Source organism: Carassius gibelio, chromosome B9, assembly GCF_023724105.1.
Source record: "Carassius gibelio isolate Cgi1373 ecotype wild population from Czech Republic chromosome B9, carGib1.2-hapl.c, whole genome shotgun sequence".
In the NCBI taxonomy this organism is placed as follows: Eukaryota; Metazoa; Chordata; class Actinopteri; order Cypriniformes; family Cyprinidae; genus Carassius; species Carassius gibelio.
This window is the reverse complement of record NC_068404.1, coordinates 1,204,793-1,225,032: the sequence shown is the minus strand read 5'-3', so window position 1 is coordinate 1,225,032 and position 20,240 is coordinate 1,204,793. Positions and strand designations below refer to the sequence as shown.

The following is a 20,240-nucleotide window of genomic DNA, read 5'->3' as shown; positions in this document are numbered from 1 at the left end:
AAATATTCTAATGTGAATAAAACTTTTTATGTGGATTGACTTGCTAATAAATGCAACATAAATGCACATTTGTTGCAACTCTATCGGCTGTTTTAAGTTGCCCCTTAAGTTTTGATCCCACATCGTTTCATGACTACTCTCCTGTCCATTTCCAATTTACATAAAAGAGCTGATGGAAATGCTCTCCAGTTATAGGGTTTCTTTGCCAAATTTCTACGAATGCGCTTAAAAGGTGCAAAGGAATTGGATGGAAACCTGTCTTTTGACATCAATGCATAGAGTATATCATAGAGTCTATTTTCTTTATAAGTGTGCAAACAGTTTTAACATACCTTTAGTGCTTGAGGCCTCTTTAGGATACTGTTAGTTAGACATGTAGACAGCGAAGGTCGCTGCCCTCCATTCAGAAGGTTGTTGTGGGGCACCATCACAGTTGTCCCTTCCAAAGACATCATCCATTTGTCTGCACTTAGTGCCTCTCCTGAAATGCATACACAATATGATAACTAAAAGAGCACTAGAACCCTTCACTACACACGCATGAGTGGCAGTATTGGCAGGATGGGCAAAAGTACCAATTTTATCAGGTGGGAGACAAAGTTATGGTATGGTTTTTCCTAATTTAGACTAGGCATTTTAAGGATGCAATAGGATTATGTTGAATTACAGCCTTTCCTTTCTTCTTTGACATATAACCATATGACAATTATTAACAGGGCTTAAAGCAAGCAAACGTATGTTCCATCTAGCAGCAAGTGTGCAGCTGATTCTGCGGAGTGTCTACATCTGTTCCCGCTCAGTCTTTTCCTTCTGCCTTGACCGTTCATGACCGTGGTACGGTTATGCCGCGTTTCCACCGACCCCACCTCATTTCAATAAGACGAAATATGATATCAAACACCACTGCCTCCTTTCGTTCTCATTTTAATTTGTTAAACATATTAATAGCCGCAGAAATGAAGTTCAAGGAAATGTGTAACGTTAGGCCTTCATAATATAAAACAAAATATTATACCAAACAGTACCCTATTGTTTCCTTTTTTTCATTTTAACATATTAAAAGATTAACTGAATAAAGACCAAAGATTACCTGTTCGGTTCACCCAAAACGAATTATATTTTATGCTTTACCACTAAAGAGACATCACAGCCAGCGGCAAATGTCAGAAGGTCTAGCCGAGTTGAGAGTGCTCCCGACGGATTAAATGATCACTGAGCTCCCGCTGATCGCGTGGAGTTGACCGTCTCCGACATCAGCGAAACACATTTTTTAATAGACGCAGTCTTTATAAATAAACCGCATATTTGAGTTTTAAACAACTACATTCTCGCCTGAAATAGTTAAAACACTATACCTTTCATGACACGATGACAGTAATATTTCAAAAATTATCAAAAGAAACGGCGGTTGAAATTACAATGCTGCATTGCCACTCCCGAAAGTTCAGTAACGTTACCTTTGAACAAGTACCTCGCGAGCAGGGACTTTCTGAGGGGCATTTTTTTTACCCATAACTTTATTTAGATCATGGAAGCTGCGGTGGAAGCACACCGAGTTCCAGCTCAAAGTCCATAGTTTCTGGGTAAAGTTCTTGCGATGTAAATCTGGATAGAGTATGAAGACGTGATTTTAACTAACTTCACCCTATTCCACTGAATTATACCAAATGAAACAATCAGCACTCACTCAGATCACCAGTATTAATATATAAAGACTTATAAAACAAATTTTATGTTACATACCTGAGACATGTTCTTTCTTCCAAAAAAATGTTAAAATACTTCTGGTACCGTCCGTTGGCCGCGTAATTTCAAAATTCAAACAGCAGCGATCCCACAATGCTATGCGGTTGCTGTAAAAAAATGCTTCTACAGTGTAGTTACAATAATTTTACAGGACTGTCCGTTAATTTCCCATCATGCATTTGGATTTACAACAAAAACATGAATACAGTGCGTTGTTGTAAAATTTATTGTAAAAATTACATCAATTGCTAACAGTGTAGCTAAGGCGAACCGAGAGGTTTAATTAGGTACCAAGAAAGATAGAAACATAAAGATAGATATTTATGATTGAATATAGGCACTTAGAGGTTAACTAACATGACTAGAGGATTGAGTGTGTGTGTGTGTGTGTGTGTGTGCTCTTGTTTTTGTGACATATCAGGACACAACTCTGTATAATGACATGGGTACACACCAATTTGAAAAACTAATGGAATGCATAGTCGATATAAAAAATTGGATGACGAGTAATTTCTTACTGCTAAATTCAGAAAAAACAGAAGTGTTAATCATAGGGCCTAAAAACTCTACTTGTAATAACCTAGAACACTGTCTAAGACTCGATGGTTGCTCTGTCAATTCTTCGTCATCAGTTAGGAACCTAGGTGTGCTACTTGATCGCAATCTTTCATTAGAAAGCCACGTTTCTAGCATTTGTAAAACTGCATTTTTCCATCTCAAAAATATATCTAAATTACGGCCTATGCTCTAAATGTCAAATGCAGAAATGTTAATCCATGCATTTATGACTTCAAGGTTAAACTATTGTAATGCTTTATTGGGTGGTTGTTCTGCACGCTTAGTAAACAAACTACAGCTAGTCCAAAATGCAGCAGCAAGAGTTCTTACTAGAACCAGGAAGTATGACCATATTAGCCCGGTCCTGTCCACACTGCACTGGCTCCCTATCAAACATCGTATAGATTTTAAAATATTGCTTATTACTTATAAAGCCCTGAATGGTTTAGCACCTCAGTATTTGAATGAGCTCCTTTTACATTATACTCCTCTACGTCCGCTACGTTCTCAAAACTCAGGCAATTTGATAATACCTAGAATATCAAAATCAACTGCGGGCGGCAGATCCTTTTCCTATTTGGCGCCTAAACTCTGGAATAACCTACCTAACATTGTTCGGGAGGCAGACACACTCTTGCAGTTTAAATCTAGATTAAAGACCCATCTCTTTAACCTGGCTTACACATAACATACTAATATGCTTTTAATATCCAAATCCGTTAAAGGATTTTTAGGCTGCATTAATTAGGTAAACCGGAACCAGAAACACTTCACATAACACCGTACTTTCTACATCATTAGAAGAATGGCATCTACGCTAATATTTGTCTGTTTCTCTCTTGTTCCGAGGACACCGTAGCCACCAGATCCAGTCTGTGTCCAGATCAGAGGGTCACTGCAGTCACCTGGATCCAGTACGTATCCAGACCAGATGGTGGATCAGCACCTAGAAAGGACCTCTACAGCCCTGAAAGACAGCGGAGACCAGGACAACTAGAGCCCCAGATACAGATCCCCTGTAAAGACCTTGTCTCAGAGGAGCACCAGGACAAGACCACAGGAAACAGATGATTCTTCTGCACAATCTGACTTTGCTGCAGTCTGGAATTGAACTACTGGTTTCGTCTGGTCAGAGGAGAACTGGCCCCCCAACTGAGCCTGGTTTCTCCCAAGGTTTTTTTCTCCATTCTGTCACCGATGGAGTTTCGGTTCCTTGCCGCTGTCGCCTCTGGCTTGCTTAGTTGGGGTCACTTCATCTACAGTGATATCGTTGACTTGATTGCAAATAAATGCACAGACACTATTTAACTGAACAGAGATGACATCACTGAATTCAGTGATGAACTGCCTTTAACTATCATTTTGCATTATTGACACACTGTTTTCCAAATGAATGTTGTTCAGTGCTTTGGCGCAATGTATTTTGTTTAAAGCACTATATAAATAAAGGTGATTGATTGATTGTATGACACAGGTATTACAAGGAGAGGGTGACTTATGAGGATATAACCCATGTCCCCATTTTTCAAAACACTTATAAATCATACAGAATGAGTTTTTTTTTGAGAAAGTAAAAATGCACAAAGTTTCCTGTGAGGGTTAGGGTTAGGTGTAGGGTTGGTGAAGGGCGATAGAATATACAGTTTCTACATTATAAAAACCATTACACCTATGGGATGAACACACTTTACACAAAAACAAACGTGTGTGTGTGTGTGTGTGTGTGTGTGTGAGTGTGTGTGTTCTTGTTTTTGTGACATATCAGGACACAACTTTGTATAATGACATGGGTATGACACAGGTATTACCAGATTAAAAATCTTTCTAAATATAGGAAATGTATGCTACTAATATATATATAACTTGGTGTGTATTCTCTTGGTGTGAGGTGTGTAAAGAGTGTCCGAACCTGATCGGAAGAACGTCGAAGCTGCCCCGATCGCGAATCGTAAATATTCCACATGTTCAATATTTACGATCAGAAGTCCTGATGTGTGGGAGGAACCCCGAGGACAAACACACGCACGCTCTGGAGATTATCACATGAAACAAAACCTTATCCAATCAGAAAGCGAGATAATGGAAGTCACAGAGTGAAGATGTGGACAGCAGAGATGGAGGATCAGCTTGTTGATTTGTGGCAATGTGTCGTGTATAAACCATTCCAGACACTATCATTCCAATTTCTTCCTGCAATCTTACAAGATGTAAAAATATTTTGGTGTGTACCCAACATTAGTAATATTTTGCCCGTTGGACCCTCTTGTGGCCTCAGGACAGAAGCCAAAAGCTTTTCTTCACCCTAACTGAAATTAGGCATATAATTCAAATTTGATCATATTTCAGTACAACATTTTAATTTAGTTCTTCAGCCATTTTTGGCAGCCCTGGTATGTTCACTACTCACTGCTGTGTGTGTGTGTGCACTTGATGGGTGAGATGCAGAGCACAAATTCTGAGTATGGGACACCGTACTCTGCCACGTCCTGTCCTTTTTAATGATTATAAAGGGAGCTCTATTTGCACACTTCTAAACTATATAATCCATTACTAATTTGAATCCTCAAATTTTTTGGAGCAACATTATCATCAAAATGTGGGATCCACTCTTGAATTGTAATGACTGCAATAGTGATAACCACAACAATGGATGAGAAAAGATCATAATTTGTGAAAACATATGTGCATTATACAATAAGAATTATTAATAGGAAATGGAATATGTTTCTAACTTTGTTTTTTAAACATTCATGAATCTGAATTATTGTAATTGAGCGACTGCATGCCTGAGGTGAGTTATTTGCATTAAAAAAATAATAAAACCAGCTCCAAATAAGTGTTTTTTCACACAACTCTCCTTAATGGCCTTCAGTCACTTTCAGATAATATATGACGCTCTAACATAAAACTAGCAAAAAAAAAGTATGTACTGTAGTTAGATTCACACAAAAATCTCATAATTCATTACTCTTAATATGAAACCATAAATTACCAATAATGTCTCAGGCGCCACCGCCATCCCATAATTAAGCCCAAAGTTTGGTTTCATTTGGAAAAATATGCACTTTCATTCACACATTTGCAAAATCCATATTATTTAGTGGTAGTGTTTAATAACTTCTATTGTAACTATATCTCACAGCTGCAATATTATTCAGTTGAAATATAAATTCAGTAAAATGTCTAGGTCAGTACTCATTTTGACTGTATGCCTATGGATGTGTTTTATATAATATTTTTTTTTTATTTATTTAATATACCTATAAGGATATTTAGATTTATAATCCTCAGCTTGACTGGTGTTGCCTAGCTACACATCTATATTTTAAATATTCCCAACAAAAACTGAAAGATGTAAAAATCATGTCCTTGATATAAAAGTTAGCGGTGAACTTCACAAAGGATCCCAAATGTGTTTAACAGCCAAAGAATAATATACAAAAAAAAAATAAACTTTACAGACTAGGATGCCTTATCAACAACCTCACATTAACAAATCACAGGTGTCTCATTAGGAGAAAAGTAAAGTATTTACTTGTAAATATTAAAATCAAAGAAGGTTTATAAATACCTTTAGTGGATGGGGTCTTGATAAATTCACCTGATTCTGCATCCCCTACACCATGGTGATTGACAAGATCTATATAAGGAAGATGAAAAGCAGTTTAACTCTAGGCTACTTAATAAAAATAAAAATAAATAAATAAAAAGGAATCTCTTAACATTGATTTTTGAAAATGTATCTATATATGTACATGTATGTATATCTACATCATACAGTAGGATATAAAGCTAGAATAGAAAACTTATACTTTCACTGTACCACAGTAACGCCAAATTGCCTTACAAAAAAGCTTACTAAAATATAAAATGTTAAACTCAGTATAAAGCGACCTGAATTTCCCCGAAATACGTTTTACTTTGTGGGACGGTTTCAATTCAATACAATACAATTGAGGTGTATCAAGATCCAAGTGTGTCTGAACACCCATTTAAAAACATATTTTGAAAAATCCACAGTAATTTACCTGTAAATCCGTGATGTAATAATCCTATCGTTTGGTCAACGAGTGTGCACAAAGTTTAACGTTAAGTGAATACGTGAACAAACGTTTAAAAAAAATTCCCAAATCTGCTTTCCAAACGTCATTCTTAAAAAACACTAATAGTAAGTTTCAGCTCAACCCTTCTCGAAAAACACGTGCTTCTAGTTCAGTTGAAACAGACAGAAACGGGTCACGTGATGTTCACTGAACGGAAAAACAAATTATTGTGTGAAAGCTAAATAAATTATAATAATTGCCTGGAGTAGAAGCAGACTCTATATGTTTTGGGGCTTTTGTTTTGCTTGTCTTTGTTTAATATCAAGTAACAGCCTAAGATTACGTCAACACAAACGTTGCCAGGTATTATGTAATTATGGAAAGCCAGGCAGTTCCTCTTGTGTAAATATGCGTGAATTTAAACGGGTAAACAATGCGTCGAATACATATTGATTATGCGTTGTTGACGCGGAAATGCAGATGTCAAATACGGCGCGTGATCATACCAAAAACCATAGACAGTAAAAGAAATGGACACAGCGACCCCATTGGAACTCAATTGAGACAAGTGAAGCCCATTTTTAGCGTTTTTTAGCACTTCCGTTTCTGACGCGCAGACTCAAACTAAGCTTGATGACGTCAGCAACCTGTCTGACAGATGTAAATCTTCTAGTAGCTGTGCGTGCAAACTGCCATCGTTAATCTTGCAGAGACGGCGAGCTTGAGCGGGGAGTTCTTTGGCGTGAGTGAGCAGGAGTAAGTATTCTAATTAATTATTTTGTATAGTATTTTAAAATGTAACTCCAGTACGCCATATTAAAATAATTTCCTGAGAGCTTCTCCTCCTGTCTGTACGGTAATTTCTCTACTGTGCGACAGAGAGTCGAGTGGTTATGACGCAATCGTTGGCCTATTCTTACAAAAACTGTTTCTATGGGGCCATAATGTAACATAGAAGGTAATGGAGCACTTTATACATTGTCGTGTATCTTTAGAAATAAATAATGGACAAATGGAGTCTTTAAACGCCTCAGATGTAAAGTTATTCGCCAAAATTTGTATAGTTATTACGCCAAAATGAATGGGAGTCAATGGGATGCTAACGCTAGTGAAGCTCTGCTACAAGATGGCGGCACGTGGCCGACTTCAACTTCCGGTTGACTTCCTTGCCGCCTGCAAAAAACCAAGTCTCTTATGGCGGGTATAAATGCCAAAACTATAGAAATACCAGACCCATCTTAGACAAGTTTGTTTAACTGTAAAGTACATTAATTCCATATATTATCATTATTATTATCATTATTTTACTATTCAGCTAATCAAAACCCACCCTGACCTTAGTCGATTACTTTATTTTTTTCTGACAGGGTAAACTCCAACTAAAGTTTCTAGCCAAAGCTCAGCCAAACTATGTTTGTTTCTAGACTGTGAACAATAAACTGCACCAGACTTGAGACAGAAGTGCTGAATGTAAGCCAGACTCAGACCACACTTGCTATCTGGTAAGCGTCCAATTGATAGAGTGACCACACAGTAGGATGCATACAACACTGACACTAGCTAAAAGAGCAAGCAATGGTCTATCCGGGTTCATAAATCTGTTCAGTCTCGGAGTCAGCATGGCAAGTAACACCTTATGTGCAAAGAGGCATATAATAAAATATAAGAAAATTGCTGACCACTAAAACAAAACGTCTCCATCTTGCCACAACAGTCCACTACAGGATGTAGTGACAGTTCATGACAGATCCATCGGGGCTGGTGCCGGAGCCGGAGCCGGAGCCGTGCCAGAGCTGGAGCCGGAATCCGACCACTACTTTTTAAGGCAAACTTATGCTACAGGCTGTTACAGGAAGTAATAGCGCATACGATCGACAGTCGATTGCTCAGTCGATTGCTCATGCCTGGTTGAGGGATGTTCTGTTGTGAATACAGTGACTGAGTTACACTCTGGTGTCTGCCTTTTATTTTATGCTTTTTCAGACACATAAACACAGGCCATGCAGCATTAACAGATTCATAGTGTCCTGTAGGGGTCACAAATGTGTTCTTCCATTCATCCCCACTCAGTACCTGGATTAGATTGAATGTTCTGCACAGGACAAGCTTGCTGAAGATGGAGGCTAATTCGATTTCATAACATTTTAATAATTAAGTTAATTTAAACTAAGAAATTGTGCTGTTTTATTATCTAACACTGATTTAGTCTCAGCCTCAGACGTCGGCTAAACGTCTGATGCATAGGGGACACAAAAGTGGAAACACTTCAGGAGTGTCAAAGTCGTCATTGGATTGGTTGAATTATACAGGATTTCTGGGAGATGTGTGTGTCGCGTTCAGCGGAGTAGCGATTCAGCCAGGCCCATATGCAAAAAATATGAATGCAAGTTGAAAAAAAAAAAAAAACTATTTAATACAAAGAATGTCTCATAAATCGATAAATCTGAAGTGTTTTTTTTTTTTTTGGATTATGCCTATAGGTGGAATTTAAAGAAATAATAATAAAAACATGTTTAGATAACATTATGTTTGCTCATTTTATAGATACAATATGGTGGTTGTAATTCTAACGTTTAATATTTGCATTTATTATTTCATGCTCCCTGATCTTGCGAACAAACCACGCCCTTGATGATGTCGTCAGACAAAAGCTGTTTTAAAGTGAGGCTATGCAGCGCAGAGGTGGTTTTTTAAGGATGTCAGTGTCAGTTTATTTATTCAGGAACTTTCGTTAATATTATTTAATATAATAATATCAATATTAAAATTAATATTATTTAATGCTGTTATTAATGTGATTGGTTATGTTCCAAGTTAACAGTTACGAATTCTCCAATGGTAGAGCAGCGGAGGTTGTTATCTCCCCGAGTTTAGACCATCTCTGCTCGGACTCGAAACAACAGGAAGACACAGCCGGAAATAGTATAGGAACAAAGAAAATGAAAGTATGTGAATGCGCTATGAATTATTTTTTCAATTTCAAAAGAAAGTATATACTGTGGCTGTTTTAAAAAAGTATAATGTGAGAAAGGGGGATTAGAACAAGTGAAAAAATAAACTACGCGATGTCTCTGAGAGAACGGAAGAGAATCAACTGATTTATCAAAATCACGCAAGCATAGCAAGATGTTTGTAATAGCAAGGATACTAACAACCATTGCTTTGTTTCACTTGGGTAAGTATGCTATTACATTTAGATTTGTCTACTGTTTAAAACTTGATTAGTGTTGATAGATGAAACATTCTCCTTTGGGCTGTAGTTTATCGTGACAATGGGAACACAATAAAAGGGGTTTTCCATGGCAAATCAACAAACTCACGAAACAAAACTTTCCCAGCTGAATGTTTATTGTTCTTTGAACACGTGTGCTATTTTTGTTTTAAAATGGTCTATTTTTTAAATCTCTTTTTATACTACTAATAAGCTATTTATTTAATACAACCAACATTATTTGATTTGTCCTCTTAAAGTATAAGTTTTGGTAATACTATGTGGTGGAATAACTTAAGCTATTCCTGATTTTGATTCAATGCAAATATGTACTGTGTATAACTGTGTATAAAAATGGCTGTGTATGAAAGCATTTTAGGTTATATTTTTGTTCAGCCCCTTAAATTAAAGCACTTCAATTTCATCTTGATTATTTTATTTTTAATTCTGTTCTGGTGGCATACAGTGCCCAAACTATGAAAATTGTGTCAGTGTCCAAATATATACAGTTAGGTCCATAGATATTTGGACAGTGACACAATTTTCATAATTTCGGCAACTGTATGGCCTTTGACATTATTTGGTTTATTGAGCTCTCGGTTGCAATAAACATGAAAAACATTTGGATGGTATTAGAAGAATTTAAAATGTTACAGTATTTCTGAAGTTTACCTGAACGTTTTCATGTTTCCCTCTTAAGGATGCTGCATGGACTTACCTGCCCCTGTAAAACTGAACCTGTCCTCACAATATTTCGTCCACGTGTTGTCCTGGGAAATGGGACCAGGCTCTCCTGATGGTGTCCACTATAAAGTCAGCGTGCATGCACTCGAGTATGTGATGTACTGTTTCCACACGTGGCAAAATAGAACGGAAATAAGTCATTTGGTTACTAATTAGAATATATAATGGAATAGACTGAAATATACATGATTTTAGAAACAATACAGCATTATAAGGATATGTTGAGAGGCTTTTCCTAGTTCTACCTTTAAACATTTTGCAGAAATATGTACAGTATCAAGTTAAACATGACAGGCATATAAAAAATGACAATTATTTATGAACTGCAAGAGCTTCACCAAAAGTAGTCCAAATAACAATGTGTTGTGGTCGCAGTACTTTCTAGTACTTCTTAATCACTTGAAATATACATTGAACATTCATCAGTGTGATCACAGCATGCCTTTTGTGTCCCACAGCAAACAAAATAAAAACTAGATTATAAGTAATGATTAAACGATTACAGAAATGTTATTCATTCCACATGCATAGAACAAAATGTTATGATTCCATATGAAGTAAATGAGTAAACAAAGTTTATATGACAACTGAATACAATATATTTAAAATAATGAAACAATTACATCTTTCATGTAGCCTACTCATACTCATACTAAATTAATTTACATTCTAGATGCTGTGAGTATATAAATATTATGTTTAGACGTCACTATTGTATGTTTCAGTGTCAATGTGCAGTAGTTCCACACTTTATGTAAAAATGCATATGAAAACTCATCAGTGCACGGTGGAAATACAAGTTCAGTTCAGTTCTGAATTGATGTAAACTGGTCAAACTCTAATGTGAGGATTGGGCTCAGATGGACTTCTGTCTAACTCTGATTCTGTCCTGTGTTGACAGAGGGGGGACCGTGGCGGTGAAGCAGTGTGAAAAGGTCACATTTCCTCTGCGATGTAATCTCACAGAAGCCTTTTCTAATGTGGAGGACATCTATTACGTCAGTGTGACTGCTGTTCTGGGCAACCGCACCTCACCATCTTCTGACCTCAACCCGTTCAGACCCATTCAGAACAGTAAGAGAGAGGCAGTCTCGTAATAAACTTTCACATGCAGTCATTTAACAGACACTTTATCAAAGCGACTTAAAAAATGAGGACAGTGGAAGCAATGAAAATCAATAAAAATAGCAATGATATACAAGTGGCATAACTAGTCTCAGTTAGCATAAACACAGTACACGTAGCAAGGGCTTTTAAATATTGTAATAAAAAGAAAACCGCTAGAATAGAGAAAGAAAATATTTCAGTGTGCAAATGGATTATTCAGTGTTCCTGGATGAGCCGACAGTAGTGCAAGTAATAACAAGTTACTGTTTTTATGCTTGTTGTAAATTAATCAGATGTAGTGAGGAAAAGAGTGCAAGTCTATTTTTTTTTTCAAAGAGTGTAATTAGAATAGAGAGTGCTAGAGTAAGAGGTCAAATAAAGAGATGTGTTTTTAGCTGATTCTTGAAGAATTTAATGTCAAGTCAAGTCACCTTTATTTATATAGTGCTTTAAACAAAATACATTTCGTCAAAGCACTGAACAACATTCATTAGGAAAACAGTGTGTCAATAATGCAAAATGATAGTTAAAGGCAGTTCATCATTGAATTCAGTGATGTCATCTCTGTTCAGTTTAAATAGTGTCTGTGCATTTATTTGCAATCAAGTCAATGATATCACTGTAGATGAAGTGACCCCAACTAAGCAAGCCAGAGGCGACAGCGTCAAGGAACCGAAACTCCATCGGTGACAGAATGGAGAAAAAAACCTTGGGAGAAACCAGGCTCAGTTGGGGTCAGTTCTCCTCTGACCAGACGAAACCAGTAGTTCAATTCCAGACTGCAGCAAAGTCAGATTGTGCAGAAGAATCATCTGTTTCCTGTGGTCTTGTCCTGGTGGTCCTCTGAGACAAGGTCTTTACAGGGGATCTGTATCTGGGCTCTAGTTGTCCTGGTCTCCGCTGTCTTTCAGGGATGTAGAGGTCCTTTCTAGGTGCTGTAAAAGTGACTGTGCTTCTTTGGGATGGCACAATCAAGCAACATTCACTTGCAGAACGCAAGCTTCTATAGGGACATGAGTCTGAAGTAACGAATTTAGGTAAATGGGTGCAGAGCCAGTGGTAGTTTTGTAGGCAAACATCAATGCCTTTAATTTGATGCGAGCAGCTATTGGAAGCCAGTGCAAATTGATAAACAGAGGTGTGATATGCATTCTTTCCGGCTCATTAAAAATTAATCTTGCTGCTGCGTTCTGGATTAATTGTAAAGGTTTGAACTGGCTGGAAGACCTGCCAAGAGAGCATTGCAATAGTCCAGCCTGGACAGAGTTGTGCAGCATGTTCCCAAAGAAAGGGCTTGATCTTCTTGATGTTGAATAAAGCAAATCTGCAGGATCGGACCGTTTTAGCAATGTGGTCTGAGAAAGTCAGCTGATCATCAATCATAACTCCAAGACTCCTAGCTGTTTTTGAAGGAGTTATGGTTGATGTGCTAAACTGGATGCTGAATAGATCAAGCAGGATAAGTACTTGAAGATTTGGATTCTGCTCTTGCCAGTCTTAGAGCTTCAACAACTGAGAGCAAGGCCGTCTCAGCTGAATGTCTTCTGAAGCCAGATTGGTTGCTGTCAAGGAGGTTGTTGTGTGTGAGAAATGTAGAGACTTGGTTGAACACAGCTCCTTCAAGTGTTTTTGTAATAAAAGGAAGAAGGGAAACTGGTCTGTAGTTCCCTAAAAGAGATGGGTTGAGGGTGAGTTTCTTAAATATTGGGGTTATATGAGCCTGTCTAAATGATGAGGGGAAAACACCAGTGTGGAGGGAAGTGCAGATGATGTGAGTGAGTGCAGGTATAACTGCAGGAGAAATGGCTTGAAGAAGATGAGATGGAATAGGATCAAGTAGACAAGTAGAAGGATGATTAGAAAGGATAAGTTTGGAGACTTCTGCCTCAGAGAGTGGTGAGAAAGATGTAAATGAGTGTAAGTTGGTGGTGTGGAAAACTTTGTACTTATGTTTTTAATTTTATTAATGAAAAACGTAGCTAAGTCGTCAGCTATTAGAGATGAAGCAGGAGGGGGAGGAGGAGGACAAAGAAGTGAGGAAAATGTTTTAAAAAGCATGCGAGAGTTAGACGAATTGTTAATTTTGTTATGGTAGTATGTCCTTTTAGCAGTGGAGACATTAGCAGAGAAGGAAGATAGGAGTGACTGATACACAATAAAGTCAGTAGTATTTTTGGACTTGCGCCACACCCTTTCAGAAGCTCTAAGCTTAGAACAGTGTTCACGTAGAACATCAGATAACCAAGGGGCAGAAGGGGTGTTACGGGCTGGCCTGGAAGATCAGGGGCAAACAGTGTCTAGATGTAAGAGTGGAGCAGAAAGTATCAGTAGCACTGTTAGCATCCAAAGATGCTAACAGTTTAAGGGAAGGAAGTGAAGATGAAATCATTGCAGATAGCCGGTAGGGTGAAACGGTATGTTACGTCGAAAAATGACATTGAATGATTTGTGAGTTGCAGTAGTTGACACTCGATTGAGATCAAAAGAGGCAAGCAGAGTGTGGAAATCAGCAAACAGAGGTTTATCTAGATGGATGTTGACATCTCCAAGCATAACTAGAGGAGTACCATCCACAGGAAAGGCTTAGGGGTCGATAAACAACTACAAAATTTATCTTCAGAGGGTAGATAACAGTAACTGAATGAGATTTAAAGGAGCTGTTGATACCTAAATTTCCAAACATTGGAGATGAGCAGACCAGTACCTCCACCTCTTCCAGACAAATGGGGTGAGTGGGAAAATGAGAAATTATTGGAGATCTCTGCAGGTGTAGCAGTGTCCTCTGGTTTGATCCAGGTCTCTGTTAGGGCCATGAGATGAAGCTTTGAATGACTAGTAATAGAAGAAGCCTACATTGTGTGATGCATGATTTGTGAGTGGTAGTGATAGTAGGGATCTGGAAACACACAGTAAGAATTGGTTATGAAAACTGAAACAGAAGTGAAACAAGTAGTAGGATAAAAGATGAATCAAAACGATACTTGTATCCCTTGCTGGTGTCACTCCCCGGTGGAGTCGCACGGTAGAGTCGATGGTCTTTACACTCTTCGGTCTTCACATGAGAAGTGCTTAACAGGAGGGCTGCCACGACTGCTCCCGTGGTATACTAACCTTTTCCATACCCATCAGACAAAACGGAAAATGAATTCAGCTGAATACACTTTACTGTTTATCACAACAAAGGTCTAAGCGCACCACACTGACAACGTATGCGATAGTACGAGACCAAACGCAGCACGTCTCAACTGGTCTCAAACAAGCATTTCCTAGCAATGACAATCTGCTTTTAACTTCCGCTGATTAACTCCTTCTCTCAAAGAGTATTTCTTTACAGTTTGTTGTGATGGGTGATTGCAGGTCTGAGGTCGGTGTGGTGCACTCTGGTGTTCCCCAGGGATCAGTTTTGGGTCCCTTTACTTTGTAATATTAATTTTTTTTTCCATTTGGCCAACTTTTAAGAACACTTGGTCTTAACTTTAATTTTTTTGCCAATGACACTCAGATCTACATACATTCAAAATCTGAATCCTTGAATAATTTGGCCCCCCAATATTTGTGTGAGCTTTTAACCCCCAACACTACCCTACACGTGCTCTACACTCTTCTAGAGCTGGTCTTTTAACTGTTCAAACAACACGTCTGAAAACAAAGGGTGATCGGGCTTTCTCTTCTTTGGCTTCCGACTTGTGGAATTCCCTGCCCTCTGAGATTAGGAATGCAGAATCCCTTAGTGTTTTTAAATCGTCCCCTAAAACTTTTTAGGGTATCTTTTATGTGATTCGTTATTTCTTTGCTTGTTATTATATTGACTTTGTATTTTATTTTTTGGTTTATTTTTTACTGAATGCACTGTTGTGTATCTTTTAATTTTATATTTTTAATGAAAAGTGCTTTGAGATACAACTTTTAAAGGCGCTATATAAAATAACGTTTATTATTATTACACTCTTTTGCTAGCACTTGAACAAACTTTACTGTTTATCACAACGAAGGTCTAAACAAGCGCACGACACTGACAACGTATGCGATAGTACGAGACCAAACGCAGCACGTCTCAACACAACTGCGCTGAACACTAATGAGACAAGAAATAAATATACTTACGATCTGCTTTTAACTTCTGCTGATTACCTGCTTCTCTCTGGTATTTCAGTATATCAGTATTTCTGTCTTTTGCTAGCGCTTGAACAAACAAGGATAGAATTGGTAAAATTATTTGTCAATGGCAAGGAAAGAGAACTTTAAAATAAAACTTTGAAATTACAATAAATTAGTTTTGTGCTAATAATGAGTGTTTTGATAATTATGTGCATTGTTTGTGCAAAAACAAATTAAAGAGGAAATCCTTGAACAGATGGCCTTCTGCCATACATAGTGTAAAAAGAATGTAAATGTGAAAAGAATAATAGCCTTATATATAAAAAATAAAATAAAATATTTTAATAATCATTTTGAGTTGGGCTCAGCTAATGAAGAATTGTTTTTCTTTTTTGCTTTGGTTCTTGAGGCCCAATATCCCCATTATTGATGACTATTTTTTCCTCTTACAGCGATCTTGGATACTCCGCTGCTGACAGTAACTGCATGTAATCAGTGGCTCTGTATAAATCTCAGAGCACCTGCTGAGAATCTCCACGAAGTCTACGATTCATTCCGGTTTCATTATCTATTGACAATCACCAGTGAAGATGGAAGAGAGGTAAGAGAACAAACTTCTCATGGTCATGGTTTAACTTGAGTAAACTGAACAGATAATATGGTCCATTTTAAACACCAGAGGTGTACTGTATATTTTAAAGGAAGAGATCACAAAAAATGATTTGCTGAAAAAACACTAGCCCTCAGGCTATCTAAAGCTGCTCTCCACTATTGGGCCAAACTGTTTTGCTTCCAGATATACTTGAGCTTGTTTCAGCACAGAACGATTACAGAGGGTTCTGGGTCACGGCTAAATGCTGTTAAACTCGTGCTGCTAGAATGTAGTGAAGTTGCTTTTCTGGATTGGTCAGCTGTTTGTTGTCTGGCTGCTAGTTGCCAGTTGTGCTACAGTATTACAGTAGTGTAACGAAAGTAAACCTTTCAACAACTGCAGATACTGTATTTGCTGCTCTTTGTGTTCAATTATAGTTTATTATGAAAACTGAAGGGTTAAAGAATGTGACCATAAAGGACCTGGCCCCTGGACGAAGGTACTGTGTGAATGTCAGTATCGTCGACTCCAGCCCACCCAATAGACCAGCAGTATGTGCCTCCATTCCCAAAAGAGCAAACGTTTCAGGTACTGTATATTTCTACAACATGTAATGGACCTCAACAGTATTACATTGATAATATAGATCAGGGATCCTCAAATTTGGGCCTCGAGATCCACTTTCCTGCAGAGTTTAGCTCTAACCCTAATCAAACACACCTGAGCATGCTAATCAATGCTAGTCAGTGTATTTGGGATCATTAGAAAATGACAGGCATGTGACTTTGGATCCTGGAACTCCAGGGCAAGATTTGAGGAAGGGGGCTATAGATAAAAAGCTTTAAATGTTCTTGTATTTAACTTATTGCAAAAGACTTCTAACAAGATTGAGGTGCGCACCAAAAGTGCTAATCTGAAAGCGCTTTCATTTATATGGTATCATATCTCAAGTCATCAAGTCCCCTGTATTTATATAGCAATACAGATTGTGTAAAACAGCTTTACAGTGTTAAACGGCAAAGTAATGTTTCAGTGGTGCAAACAAAAATCATTTCTGCTGTAAAAACACAAGTGGTTATGTAGTTAGACCAGCTGTCTGTTTTGATTCAGCAATGGCATCAAGCTAGACATAGCTGAAATACTGAACCTGTAAACGTTTTGTGACTTTGCCCCAGAGTGTGCTAAAAACAGTGTTGTATACTTGTTTTAGATGCCGTTATCTCAGTCGTCCTGTGTCTGCTGATGTTGCTGATAGTGATGTGTGCACCACGATTCTTTCCTCGCTGTTTCTGTCTAAAACCAGATCTTCCTCCAGTTCTGGTAAGTCCAGTCTTTTGTAACATTTATAACATGTCCATTTCAAGAAGTGATGCAAAAGTCTCAGTTTTTGACTAAAGTACCTAAACAGAAGTATAGTAAAAAAAGGTAACCATCTTAATTACTGTTTTCAGAAAGGTTTTAAAGGAACAGATCACCTAAAAGTTCTGAAAGTGTACTCATCCTCAGGCCTTTCCTTCATTATCGGAGCATATTTGGAGACATTCCCACCACTTTCTCAGCAGGGGATACTCTTCATCAGGGGTGTCCAAACCTGTCCAGAAGTAATCAGGGTCCTCAGACTCACTAGTACGATCAGGCAAACTCTGCAGGACGCTGGCCCTACAGAAACAGGACTGGACACCCCTGCTCTGCAGTGAATGGGTGCCGTCAGAATGAGAGTTCAAACCCCTTAGAAATACACCACAGTTATTTAACATGACTCCAGCCCATTCTTTAACATCTTTTGACGTGAAAAGCTCTTTGTAAGAAACAATTCCATCTGTGCGTATTTCTCTAGTTCAGACAAAACCGATGGAGAATTTCAGCTGGCACCGGCAGCCATCGTTTGAATTAAAATCATTTATTACAAACACACAGCTTTCACTTAATTAGATAAATTAGTTGATTGATGGACTGGAGTGCTGTGGATTATTGTGATGTGTTTATCAGCTGTTTGAACTCTCATTCTGACGGCACCCATTCACTGCAGACCATCCTTTTTTTTTTTTACAGTGCACAAAACATCACTGCTTTTTTGCATCACTGGCTATTTTGTCTTATCATCAATTTCTGTAATTTTGACACTAACTCTAATATTTACTAACGCCTGTTCTCTTCCAGAGTTCATTTCAGAGTGGGAATAAAGTTCTTCACGTCACTGCTGTTGAATCCTTTAACAAGCTCTGTGAGGGGAGAAACTCCATGGACAAGATAAAGATAAACAGTGAGGAAGATGAGGAGGAAGAGGAGGCGGAGGCACAGGCTCAGTATCTGAACACTCGAGGTTCTCCGCTCTGTGTTTACCCAGTGACCTCTAGATCGGTTTCTCTTCTGAATCAAACTCCAGACACAAGCCTGGCGTCTTCCACAGATGCTCAGACTGCTAATCTGATTGTGTTTGAAGGCAGCCATAGCCATCCTGAACCCACAGCCTCTCCTAGGCTCCCTACAGGAGCGAGTGCACTTCAGAATTTACCTTCTGTGTTCCCCACACACGTGGAGAATGAAGACCCAGAGAGCAGTGCGGATGTGAACCTGTTTTCTGTGATGTTAGGAGGAGTTTCTGATAAAGCTGAACCTGTTAAAGATGATGTGCAGGAATCAGGTGCTCAGCGTCTGTTAAAGGCTTGTGCTACATCTAGCTGGATTTCTGATTCGCTGTGCCAAAACTCGGAGTCAAAGGTCAACATTTTAGAGGAGGAAGAGGAAGACGATGATAATTCAGGGTACTTGAGTCGAAATTAGATTCCCGGGGACACGAACAGTCTGAGAGTAGATCTGGGAATCTGAAAGCAATTCTGCTAATATATAGAGATGTGCACTGTATTTTTATACTTTATCGATGTTTTTGTATTTTAAGTGTTTTTATTATTATTTGTATTATCTTTCAACATGCATTTCAGTCTGATGGCATACCAACATGTATTACTCTTATTTGTCGGGATGAGAAACTGTGGTTATAGACACATGTCGACCCGGGTGTCCTGATGTTTTATGCTACCCCTCAGATTTTCCTACCAGGGTTTACTGCGCATGCGCACATCAATATTACATCCTTTTTCTCATGCTGAACAACAATATTTAATGTATTTCCATGATTATAACACATAATAACTGTTATTGCATTACTGTAAGGGTAGGTTTAGGGTTGTGCCAGGTGTAGACGTTAATACACCATAACTTTACAAGCATTTTTCACTGTTGTATTGTGCTACCCACTGTTTTAATGGGAGGTAGCAAAATCTGACAGGGTAGGACAAATCGACAGAACACCAGCACCAAGTTTTCTTTGGGGAAACACTTTGCTCTTTTGTGTTTTCAAGTGAATAAAGATGTGAGTTAGTGTAGTGATGAAAGAGTCAAAACACATCTAGAGTTGTCATCTCAGTCCTGTGGTCACACAATGTGAATGCAATTAGGATTTGGAAAAGGAGATGGCTGTAATCATCTAATGATACTGAGGTTTTACTGCTAAGAATACAAATGTAAAGTGCTGTTATTTAAATTCTTAATTGTGAGATATAAACTGGAGAACTCTCTAATTCAAATGTAATTAGTAGAATTAAGAATCGAATTACTGAAGAGACTTTAGCTCTCTAATTGAGCCAGTGCCAATAATAGCACTATAGAGAGCAACGGTCTCTCAAAGTAAAACGCTGTTCATTTACTTCATAGGAAAATAGAGTTTGAATTAAGTTAAAAGTGTTGGATTAACCTCTTATTTTCACTTTATTGCCACTGAAAGACATCGCCATCTAAAATGTTATTACAGAATCTTGATCCAGTCTTGACTACTATTTGACTTCAAACTGATATCAAGGTGCCCTCTGGGATATTGTTTCTATATATACAAACTACAACTTTAAATGGATCATTTTTAAATTGTCATTTGCAATGGTTAATGTCGTTTTTTTCCCTCATTAAAGCATTAAGTGTACAGTCTTGAACCTTTTTTTTATGGATTGATTGATTGATTTATTTGCGTGTCCTGTTGTGTTTCACCTCATAGCTGGTTGGCTTGGTTCATGACTTGTAGCGCTTCAACAAAGACAATTTTTAAATCACTATGGGATTTTAAAATGAATGGGGAAAAAAATATTAT

The 20,240-nt window shown here is 38.0% G+C and overlaps 1 protein-coding gene, 1 long non-coding RNA gene and 1 pseudogene across 2 annotated transcripts; 2 read left to right on the top strand and 1 right to left on the bottom strand.

Moving 5' to 3' along the window:
* The window catches only part of LOC127964396 (interleukin-10 receptor subunit beta-like), a 46,941-nt pseudogene extending 39,832 nt beyond the window's left edge, over positions 1–7,109 (bottom strand).
* Positions 4,008–5,129, top strand: LOC127964439 (uncharacterized). Its single transcript, XR_008155049.1, has 2 exons — positions 4,008–4,105; positions 4,193–5,129. It is a non-coding gene; the product is annotated as an uncharacterized LOC127964439 (long non-coding RNA).
* Positions 7,110–8,818: 1,709 nt separating the features above from the next.
* crfb2 (cytokine receptor family member b2) lies at positions 8,819–20,085 on the top strand. Its single transcript, XM_052564611.1, has 7 exons — positions 8,819–9,522; positions 10,259–10,391; positions 11,204–11,376; positions 15,960–16,108; positions 16,537–16,687; positions 17,310–17,419; positions 18,260–20,085. The coding sequence occupies exons 1-7, from the start codon at positions 9,474–9,476 to the stop codon at positions 18,881–18,883; spliced, it is 1,389 nt and encodes a 462-aa protein (XP_052420571.1). The 5' UTR covers positions 8,819–9,473; the 3' UTR covers positions 18,884–20,085.
* The last annotated feature ends 155 nt before the right edge of the window (positions 20,086–20,240 follow it).